The sequence below is a fragment of the Watersipora subatra genome, chromosome 4 (genome assembly GCF_963576615.1).
Source record: "Watersipora subatra chromosome 4, tzWatSuba1.1, whole genome shotgun sequence".
Taxonomy (NCBI): Eukaryota; Metazoa; Bryozoa; class Gymnolaemata; order Cheilostomatida; family Watersiporidae; genus Watersipora; species Watersipora subatra.
In genome coordinates, this window is record NC_088711.1 from 49,111,635 (window position 1) to 49,123,792 (window position 12,158).

At 34.1% G+C, this 12,158-nt stretch overlaps 1 protein-coding gene across 3 annotated transcripts in view; it reads left to right on the forward strand.

Annotated features, from left to right (window-relative positions):
• Positions 1–12,158, forward strand: part of LOC137395080 (trimeric intracellular cation channel type 1B.1-like) — a 43,059-nt gene that overhangs the window by 19,986 nt on the left and 10,915 nt on the right. For 2 of the 3 annotated variants that reach the window (XM_068081869.1, XM_068081868.1), the window contains exons 2-3: positions 9,255–9,269; positions 11,790–11,946. In XM_068081869.1, the coding sequence (XP_067937970.1) occupies positions 9,255–9,269; positions 11,790–11,946 (172 nt within the window). The remainder of the gene's footprint in view (positions 1–9,254; positions 9,270–11,789; positions 11,947–12,158) is intronic. The other variant, XM_068081870.1, reaches the window with a different exon arrangement.

Consider the following 12,158-nt stretch of genomic DNA (forward strand, 5'->3'; position numbering starts at 1 on the left):
CACTTCACTAGTGCATATGGAGTTAAAAGACAATGAAGTACTTTCACTTCACTAGTGCATATGGAGTTAAAAGACAATGAAGTCCTTTCACTTCACTAGTGCATATGGAGTTAAAAGACAATGAAGTACTTTCACTTCACTAGTGCATATGGAGTTAAAAGACAATGAAGTACTTTCACTTCACTAGTGCATATGGAGTTAAAAGACAATGAAGTCCTTTCACTTCACTAGTGCATATGGAGTTAAAAGACAATGAAGTCCTTTCACTTCACTAGTGCATATGGAGTTAAAAGACAATGAAGTACTTTCACTTCACTAGTGCATATGGAGTTAAAAGACAATGAAGTACTTTCACTTCACTAGTGCATATGGAGTTAAAAGACAATGAAGTACTTTCACTTTACTAGTGCATATGGAGTTAAAAGACAATGAAGTCCTTTCACTTCACTAGTGCATATGGAGTTAAAAGACAATGAAGTCCTTTCACTTCACTAGTGCATATGGAGTTAAAAGACAATGAAGTACTTTCACTTCACTAGTGCATATGGAGTTAAAAGACAATGAAGTCCTTTCACTTCACTAGTGCATATGGAGTTAAAAGACAATGAAGTACTTTCACTTCACTAGTGCATATGGAGTTAAAAGACAATGAAGTACTTTCACTTCACTAGTGCATATGGAGTTAAAAGACAATGAAGTACTTTCACTTCACTAGTGCATATGGAGTTAAAAGACAATGAAGTACTTTCACTTCACTAGTGCATATGGAGTTAAAAGACAATGAAGTACTTTCACTTCACTAGTGCATATGGAGCTAAAAGACAATGAAGTATTTTCACTTCACTAGTGCATATGGAGTTAAAAGACAATGAAGTCCTTTCACTTCACTAGTGCATATGGAGTTAAAAGACAATGAAGTACTTTCACTTCACTAGTGCATATGGAGTTAAAAGACAATGAAGTCCTTTCACTTCACTAGTGCATATGGAGTTAAAAGACAATGAAGTACTTTCACTTCACTAGTGCATATGGAGCTAAAAGACAATGAAGTACTTTCACTTCACTAGTGCATATGGAGTTAAAAGACAATGAAGTCCTTTCACTTCACTAGTGCATATGGAGTTAAAAGACAATGAAGTACTTTCACTTCACTAGTGCATATGGAGTTAAAAAACAATGAAGTACTTTCACTTCACTAGTGCATATGGAGTTAAAAGACAATGAAGTATTTTCACTTCACTAGTGCATATGGAGTTAAAAGACAATGAAGTACTTTCACTTCACTAGTGCATATGGAGTTAAAAGACAATGAAGTCCTTTCACTTCACTAGTGCATATGGAGTTAAAAGACAATGAAGTACTTTCACTTCACTAGTGCATATGGAGTTAAAAGACAATGAAGTACTTTCACTTCACTAGTGCATATGGAGTTAAAAGACAATGAAGTCCTTTCACTTCACTAGTGCATATGGAGTTAAAAGACAATGAAGTACTTTCACTTCACTAGTGCATATGGAGTTAAAAGACAATGAAGTACTTTCACTTCACTAGTGCATATGGAGTTAAAAGACAATGAAGTCCTTTCACTTCACTAGTGCATATGGAGTTAAAAGACAATGAAGTACTTTCACTTCACTAGTGCATATGGAGTTAAAAGACAATGAAGTACTTTCACTTCACTAGTGCATATGGAGTTAAAAGACAATGAAGTACTTTCACTTCACTAGTGCATATGGAGTTAAAAGACAATGAAGTCCTTTCACTTCACTAGTGCATATGGAGTTAAAAGACAATGAAGTACTTTCACTTCACTAGTGCATATGGAGTTAAAAGACAATGAAGTACTTTCACTTCACTAGTGCATATGGAGTTAAAAGACAATGAAGTCCTTTCACTTCACTAGTGCATATGGAGTTAAAAGACAATGAAGTACTTTCACTTCACTAGTGCATATGGAGTTAAAAGACAATGAAGTACTTTCACTTCACTAGTGCATATGGAGTTAAAAGACAATGAAGTACTTTCACTTCACTAGTGCATATGGAGTTAAAAGACAATGAAGTACTTTCACTTCACTAGTGCATATGGAGTTAAAAGACAATGAAGTACTTTCACTTCACTAGTGCATATTGAGTTAAAAGACAATGAAGTCCTTTCACTTCACTAGTGCATATGGAGTTAAAAGACAATGAAGTACTTTCACTTCACTAGTGCATATGGAGTTAAAAGACAATGAAGTACTTTCACTTCACTAGTGCATATGGAGTTAAAAGACAATGAAGTACTTTCACTTCACTAGTGCATATGGAGTTAAAAGACAATGAAGTCCTTTCACTTCACTAGTGCATATGGAGTTAAAAGACAATGAAGTACTTTCACTTCACTAGTGCATATGGAGTTAAAAGACAATGAAGTACTTTCACTTCACTAGTGCATATGGAGTTAAAAGACAATGAAGTACTTTCACTTCACTAGTGCATATGGAGTTAAAAGACAATGAAGTCCTTTCACTTCACTAGTGCATATGGAGTTAAAAGACAATGAAGTCCTTTCACTTCACTAGTGCATATGGAGTTAAAAAACAATGAAGTACTTTCACTTCACTAGTGCATATGGAGTTAAAAGACAATGAAGTACTTTCACTTCACTAGTGCATATGGAGTTAAAAGACAATGAAGTACTTTCACTTCACTAGTGCATATGGAGTTAAAAGACAATGAAGTCCTTTCACTTCACTAGTGCATATGGAGTTAAAAGACAATGAAGTACTTTCACTTCACTAGTGCATATGGAGTTAAAAGACAATGAAGTACTTTCACTTCACTAGTGCATATGGAGTTAAAAGACAATGAAGTCCTTTCACTTCACTAGTGCATATGGAGTTAAAAGACAATGAAGTCCTTTCACTTCACTAGTGCATATGGAGTTAAAAGACAATGAAGTACTTTCACTTCACTAGTGCATATGGAGTTAAAAGACAATGAAGTACTTTCACTTCACTAGTGCATATGGAGTTAAAAGACAATGAAGTACTTTCACTTTACTAGTGCATATGGAGTTAAAAGACAATGAAGTCCTTTCACTTCACTAGTGCATATGGAGTTAAAAGACAATGAAGTCCTTTCACTTCACTAGTGCATATGGAGTTAAAAGACAATGAAGTACTTTCACTTCACTAGTGCATATGGAGTTAAAAGACAATGAAGTCCTTTCACTTCACTAGTGCATATGGAGTTAAAAGACAATGAAGTACTTTCACTTCACTAGTGCATATGGAGTTAAAAGACAATGAAGTACTTTCACTTCACTAGTGCATATGGAGTTAAAAGACAATGAAGTACTTTCACTTCACTAGTGCATATGGAGTTAAAAGACAATGAAGTACTTTCACTTCACTAGTGCATATGGAGTTAAAAGACAATGAAGTACTTTCACTTCACTAGTGCATATGGAGCTAAAAGACAATGAAGTATTTTCACTTCACTAGTGCATATGGAGTTAAAAGACAATGAAGTCCTTTCACTTCACTAGTGCATATGGAGTTAAAAGACAATGAAGTACTTTCACTTCACTAGTGCATATGGAGTTAAAAGACAATGAAGTCCTTTCACTTCACTAGTGCATATGGAGTTAAAAGACAATGAAGTACTTTCACTTCACTAGTGCATATGGAGCTAAAAGACAATGAAGTACTTTCACTTCACTAGTGCATATGGAGTTAAAAGACAATGAAGTCCTTTCACTTCACTAGTGCATATGGAGTTAAAAGACAATGAAGTACTTTCACTTCACTAGTGCATATGGAGTTAAAAAACAATGAAGTACTTTCACTTCACTAGTGCATATGGAGTTAAAAGACAATGAAGTATTTTCACTTCACTAGTGCATATGGAGTTAAAAGACAATGAAGTACTTTCACTTCACTAGTGCATATGGAGTTAAAAGACAATGAAGTACTTTCACTTCACTAGTGCATATGGAGTTAAAAGACAATGAAGTACTTTCACTTCACTAGTGCATATGGAGTTAAAAGACAATGAAGTATTTTCACTTCACTAGTGCATATGGAGTTAAAAGACAATGAAGTACTTTCACTTCACTAGTGCATATGGAGTTAAAAGACAATGAAGTACTTTCACTTCACTAGTGCATATGGAGTTAAAAGACAATGAAGTACTTTCACTTCACTAGTGCATATGGAGCTAAAAGACAATGAAGTATTTTCACTTCACTAGTGCATATGGAGTTAAAAGACAATGAAGTCCTTTCACTTCACTAGTGCATATGGAGTTAAAAGACAATGAAGTACTTTCACTTCACTAGTGCATATGGAGTTAAAAGACAATGAAGTCCTTTCACTTCACTAGTGCATATGGAGTTAAAAGACAATGAAGTACTTTCACTTCACTAGTGCATATGGAGCTAAAAGACAATGAAGTACTTTCACTTCACTAGTGCATATGGAGTTAAAAGACAATGAAGTCCTTTCACTTCACTAGTGCATATGGAGTTAAAAGACAATGAAGTACTTTCACTTTACTAGTGCATATGGAGTTAAAAGACAATGAAGTACTTTCACTTCACTAGTGCATATGGAGTTAAAAAACAATGAAGTACTTTCACTTCACTAGTGCATATGGAGTTAAAAGACAATGAAGTCCTTTCACTTCACTAGTGCATATGGAGTTAAAAGACAATGAAGTATTTTCACTTCACTAGTGCATATGGAGTTAAAAGACAATGAAGTCCTTTCACTTCACTAGTGCATATGGAGTTAAAAGACAATGAAGTATTTTCACTTCACTAGTGCATATGGAGTTAAAAAACAATGAAGTACTTTCACTTCACTAGTGCATATGGAGTTAAAAGACAATGAAGTACTTTCACTTCACTAGTGCATATGGAGTTAAAAGACAATGAAGTACTTTCACTTCACTAGTGCATATGGAGTTAAAAGACAATGAAGTACTTTCACTTCACTAGTGCATATGGAGTTAAAAGACAATGAAGTATTTTCACTTCACTAGTGCATATGGAGTTAAAAGACAATGAAGTCCTTTCACTTCACTAGTGCATATGGAGTTAAAAGACAATGAAGTACTTTCACTTCACTAGTGCATATGGAGTTAAAAGACAATGAAGTACTTTCACTTCACTAGTGCATATGGAGTTAAAAGACAATGAAGTATTTTCACTTCACTAGTGCATATGGAGTTAAAAGACAATGAAGTCCTTTCACTTCACTAGTGCATTTGGAGTTAAAAGACAATGAAGTACTTTCACTTCACTAGTGCATATGGAGTTAAAAGACAATGAAGTACTTTCACTTCACTAGTGCATATGGAGTTAAAAGACAATGAAGTCCTTTCACTTCACTAGTGCATTTGGAGTCAAAAGACAATGAAGTACTTTCACTTCACTAGTGCATATGGAGTTAAAAGACAATGAAGTACTTTCACTTCACTAGTGCATATGGAGTCAAAAGACAATGAAGTACTTTCATTTCTCTAGTGCATATGGAGTTAAAAGACAATGAAGTATTTTCACTTCACTAGTGCATATGGAGTTAAAAGACAATGAAGTCCTTTCACTTCACTAGTGCATATGGAGTTAAAAGACAATGAAGTCCTTTCACTTCACTAGTGCATATGGAGTTAAAAGACAATGAAGTATTTTCACTTCACTAGTGCATATGGAGTTAAAAGACAATGAAGTCCTTTCACTTCACTAGTGCATTTGGAGTCAAAAGACAATGAAGTACTTTCACTTCACTAGTGCATATGGAGTTAAAAGACAATGAAGTACTTTCACTTCACTAGTGCATATGGAGTCAAAAGACAATGAAGTACTTTCATTTCTCTAGTGCATATGGAGTTAAAAGACAATGAAGTACTTTCACTTCACTAGTGCATATGGAGTTAAAAGACAATGAAGTACTTTCACTTCACTAGTGCATATGGAGTTAAAAGACAATGAAGTCCTTTCACTTCACTAGTGCATATGGAGTTAAAAAACAATGAAGTACTTTCACTTCACTAGTGCATATGGAGTTAAAAAACAATGAAGTACTTTCACTTCACTAGTGCATATGGAGTTAAAAGACAATGAAGTCCTTTCACTTCACTAGTGCATATGGAGTTAAAAGACAATGAAGTCCTTTCACTTCACTAGTGCATATGGAGTCAAAAGACAATGAAGTACTTTCATTTCTCTAGTGCATATGGAGTTAAAAGACAATGAAGTATTTTCACTTCACTAGTGCATATGGAGTTAAAAGACAATGAAGTCCTTTCACTTCACTAGTGCATATGGAGTTAAAAGACAATGAAGTCCTTTCACTTCACTAGTGCATATGGAGTCAAAAGACAATGAAGTACTTTCACTTCACTAGTGCATATGGAGTTAAAAGACAATGAAGTCCTTTCACTTCACTAGTGCATATGGAGTTAAAAAACAATGAAGTACTTTCACTTCACTAGTGCATATGGAGTTAAAAAACAATGAAGTACTTTCACTTCACTAGTGCATATGGAGTTAAAAGACAATGAAGTCCTTTCACTTCACTAGTGCATATGGAGTTAAAAGACAATGAAGTACTTTCACTTCACTAGTGCATATGGAGTTAAAAGACAATGAAGTACTTTCACTTCACTAGTGCATATGGAGTTAAAAGACAATGAAGTCCTTTCACTTCACTAGTGCATATGGAGTTAAAAAACAATGAAGTACTTTCACTTCACTAGTGCATATGGAGTTAAAAGACAATGAAGTACTTTCACTTCACTAGTGCATATGGAGTTAAAAGACAATGAAGTATTTTCACTTCACTAGTGCATATGGAGTTAAAAGACAATGAAGTACTTTCACTTCACTAGTGCATATGGAGTTAAAAAACAATGAAGTCCTTTCACTTCACTAGTGCATATGGAGTTAAAAGACAATGAAGTACTTTCACTTCACTAGTGCATATGGAGCTAAAAGTTAACTGTAGTACTAAAAGTAAAGTATCATGTCTACCTAAGGACTGACAGCTTCTTTCATGAACCTGTCAGGCGTACACAATATTAAAACAAAAGTTGTGTAATTTCCTGCATTATTCACTAGTAATAGAGATTAAGTATCTTGGGTTAGTAGCATGAATACTAGGGAATGAAGTATACGTATTCAAGTATCTTATTTCATGCAGATGTAGGAGTGTATTTCCGCAACACTAGGAGTGTGACAACAAACAAACTTTAGTATATTGTATATTATAATACACGTCATAATACATATGATACACATTCTCATATGTATAATATGCAATAGCTGGAAGGAAACTGCCACTAACTGATCATCAGCAAATTAACTGATAAATCCAACTGTTTTAGTCATTAAATAGCAACATAAAAATATACAATATTTAACGAATTTAACAATTCTGTCCGAAGCTATTGGTTTAAAACTCATAAGAACATTAAGTACAGTACATAAGCACGTACGTACTCTACATTTACTTCAATGGTATACTCTACATGTACTTCAATAGTATACTCTACATGTACTTCAATAGTATACTCTACATGTACTTCAATAGTATACTCTACATGTACTTCAATAGTATACTCTACATGTACTTCAATAGTATACTCTACATGTACTTCAATAGTATACTCTACATGTACTTCAATAGTATACTCTACACGTACTTCAATAGTATACTCTACATGTACTTCAATAGTATACTCTACATGTACTTCAATAGTATACTCTACAAAAATACTATCTGGCTGTTTATCAACTCTAATCTGAAATAGTAAATATTGTATTAATCGAATATAAGTCTCTCGATTTGAAAATATGCAATACATGTATTTTTGTTCAAGTATTTAAAATCAGCATGACACAAAATCTTAAAAACTTCATTGCTTGCTTTGACTTGCCTCAAAATTAAATATAGATTTAATTAAACTTAAATATAGATTTTCCTTTGCTTATGACACAATTGTACATGCCGATACTGATACACACGACGCTAGAGTACCAACACTACTTGTGTATAGTATTTACTGCTGCCCTAGTATTACTTCATATAAGTATGTACATGGATTAGGAACAATTAGGTTGTTTTCATATTTCTAGTGCGAGTAAAAAGGTTTTTTTTAAATACCGATGTAAGTTTGGAAAAAATCAAAATACAGAATTAATTAGTAATCACTAATCAAGTTGCCTATAATATTTTAGTTGTGAAGTAATTCGGGTCATACTGATAGACAGCTACACATTATAAACCTGATATCCTAAAGTACAATGAAATTTAGCTTGATAACATTGTGCCAACAGTTAGGTTAATAGCAGGATTTGTTTTTGTGAGTAGAGTTAGTTTATCCTCAACAGTGTTTTGCAATAACCTCAGCTGCCAAAATCACTATCCGATAATAATACTCTCTCTGCCTAAGTTGTTGAGGTGAGGCAGCAGCCAGCTACGTGTATATAATGTAGCAATAATGATACTATTCTTCACGCCAAGCAATATAAAAATTATTCTAGAAGAAGTCATATTTAAAATAAATTAAGTTATATGGTTCATAATAGTTTGTGTATCAGGGTACATAGCCAAATGAGTAATTATAGTTGTATAAAATACTTTCGGTGTGAAAACCCCTTTTTCAAATGTTTCTTGTGGTTAAATTAGTCAATTTCTCAGACTAAGCTATATGGTTATTGAATGGAGGGTTAATTGTCTTTTCAAATATCATTTAGTTTAATCACTTTATGGCATGTCGCATTTTAAACAGTAGATATTCTTTAATAGAGTAGATAACTCCTTATTCTCAAATATTAAAATAATAAAAGGTTCATAATTACATTAGGTTGCATTAAAACTTTTAAATTCTAGTTTTACTCAGGAAGCAAAGTCATCAACGCTATTTGTGTAAGTGGTTTCTCTCATCATTCCTCCTATTGGAGTGAAGCAATCAAATTGGGAGTTTTCTCTTCATGTTTGCTTTTCATTCTTACAGACATAATTTAAGGAAGATTTTTGCCAGTACTTGTAATTTTAATTCCATAAATAAATATACCACCGAAGGCTAATTCTTTTACCCACTGTTGACTACTCAATCATGACTGGCCAATGTATTTATCTCTTTAAAAATTTAGTTGTTCAAACAACCTTGACATCTCTTGCATGTGCTCCAGGTGCTTGCAGGTTGATCCATTAACACCTTTTTTTCATCTCTTTTCCCTTCTGATTGTATTTTATATATTTTCAGATGGTGACTCTATTGGTAGGCTCTGAGTGTGTTAGCTCTCAGCTGCTCTTCCTTTTATTAGCATGTAGCCTGTGAATCACCCTACCTACACGCTAGGTGTCCCTGCGTCCCTTTTTAGCTATGACCTTTTTTGGAATTTAGCTATACATCGTATAGAATACCATCGGATTTGTCTGATTTTGACTACAAAATAAGTTTTAGCATTTTTGTTCTTACTGATTAGCTAAATTGAAAATGTTTCATTTTCTGATAGCCAATAGGGTCGCTGCATTGCTTATGCGCTGTTCCTGGTTGTATCCTCATTGGACCGTGGAGGATTCCATGTTGATACTTTCTGCCTGCTAGTTACGTAGTAACTGATGTGTGCTGCATCGCTCTTTGTTAGCTCGCATTTCTATGAGTCTTTAGGTCAGCTATTATCAGTTATTGGTTAATCATGGACAAGGAAGAGTCTCAAGGGGTTTGTTAAGGCGTCTCCTGATTTACTGACTTCTTTGGATGCATCATACTTGGTCATACTTGAGAGACTGTACTATGGTTAGAGAGATGGGGGCGGGTGTACTTAGCGCTTCAGTTGAATATATGCTGCCGGGCAGTTATGCCCATGCTAGGACCAGATAAATCCTTCATGAGTAAAAAATCAAAATGTTTTTTGCTCTCTTTTGTCAAATATGCCCTAACTGTCATCATGGCAGTCTGGGCATGCTTTCAAGAAATTTTTTTTATATATATATATATATATATATATATATATATATATATATATATATATATATATATATAATAGAACAAGTGCGGTGCAGTCTTAAGGTGCGGTTAGACTAAACCGCGCCTGAAGAGTGCACCGCACGAAACAGATTTATAGCGCTTGTACTAAGAATATACTTCTTCTTAATATTACCTCTATTATTCCATACTTCACTAATTATCTTCTAGGTTTTTAGTGTAGAGTTCTCTTTTTATATGCTTTTGCACCAAAAGCATATAAAAAGAGAACAGATAAAAAGAGAATTTAAAAAGCATATAAGCACCAAAAGCATATATTTATATGCTTTTGCACCAAATTTAAACATATAATTGTACATAATGTACATAGTTTAATGCAGTCAGTCTTAAAACATAAACAGAGAACTCAATTTGCTCTGCAAAGAGATAGTTATAGTATAAATAAAATGTGTTTCACTAAAGCTTGGTTTTTATTCATCTCGTAACTGTTGCAAAAGTTTAGTTTAGAAAAAAACCACCCGCTGTAAAAGTTTCACTTTAAAACTCTTAGCGCTTCATAGTAATTAAGTGGAACAGAAACTCTAAACTCAAAAAGTTGGGTATATTATAACTAGACAGCTTTTATATGAGTAAAATTTCACATGGCAGCTACAACGTAGTTTCACACTTGGTGCTCATCAAGCCGCGATTGGTCAATTTATCGATCTACTGAATTGCGGTGTTAAAACAGCTTAAATAATACTACTAAACTGGGAAGCCAATTTGTTCCGAATTTATATATTTTATTTTACTCCTTGTAACACAATAATTGATACACATTATTTACCTGCCCCAGTCTGTAGTTGAACTAGTAAGTATGGTGATAGACAAAAGACAGGAGATTAGCATCACTCATAGACTCTCGTAAGTTAAGGTGCTTTCAGAGGGGTCCGTCTCATAAAGCATAGTTGATTGGAAAGCATGCGATAAGCAATCATGTAGGCCTGTGGATTCATAAACTCGGAGTTATCCTCTATTTTTTGTGTTATATGCTTTGTGATCGATACAGTAATTTTGCTATCCATAGAGAATGTCTCATGAGTTAAAATAAAAACATTTATTGTAAAAATCAAAGACAGTTGTTAAAAAGCAGTTTGGTTATCATTGCTTACAAACCTTACACTATTGATAAATATTAGCATCTTGACTGTCTATTGTGCCATGAGAGATCGTCATGTGTTCCAATAAAGTGCAAAGAATAAGTAGCTGCATAACTACTCTGAAATATCGGAAAGTAAGCGATATGTCCAGGTTTTAAAGAGCTGTGGCTGCAAAGCTAAATGTCATGAGTTCAAATCCCATATGAAGTAATCTTTTTTCCAACTTTTGACTCTGGTTTGGACAGAAGACAGAGACAGCTCTTATTACAGTAAAGATTTTGGGCTACAACATATAGAGATGTGTCAGCACATATGAGCTTATTCGCTGTCGACGTAATCTATTGATGTGGTTATTGTGTATGATTGTGTACTCCTAACCAAAGTAAAAACGACAGTAATTTTGTATGGGATTTTGAGGCCTGCATGATTGAAATCTGAACTCCACGCATGTACCCCTAATGCTTAGGCATGCCAAAAGCATCCTTATTTAGTTTTGCCAAAATCATATTTATTTTAGTTTTTGTCACAAACTATAAAACTACTTTCTTCATATTTTTGTACAAAGTTGAGACAAAGCTATGATTCTAAAAAGCCACACAGAAACACAAAAACAAGAACCATCTTTGCAGAGTGTGATGAAACACTCTACTCTCTGACTGATTCATTGTAGTGCCATTCCCATTCAGCCGGCAGCACCCCCTCGCTCTCTGGTTCAGCTCGATGCTCATGTGCTTCGCCAGTCAGATCTGGCTCGCCTTGCTTTTCAATACTCCTCTCGCTGCCGTTTTCAACAACCCAGACAGCATACTTATAGCATCGGCTGTTTGGTGAGCTCTTGTAAAATTATTGGAAAGGATTATGTGAAATATAACAAGGATTTGTCTCCTTTTCCACATTACTAATTTAGATACATGTATTATTTGTTTAAATTTCTTATAAAATAATATAAATCTGTCCTTTTTCTCTGAAACAAACTGTTGCAGCAAATCAATATTATTGTTTGACCTTGTAGATGTCATAGCTAAAGTTTGGGAATTTT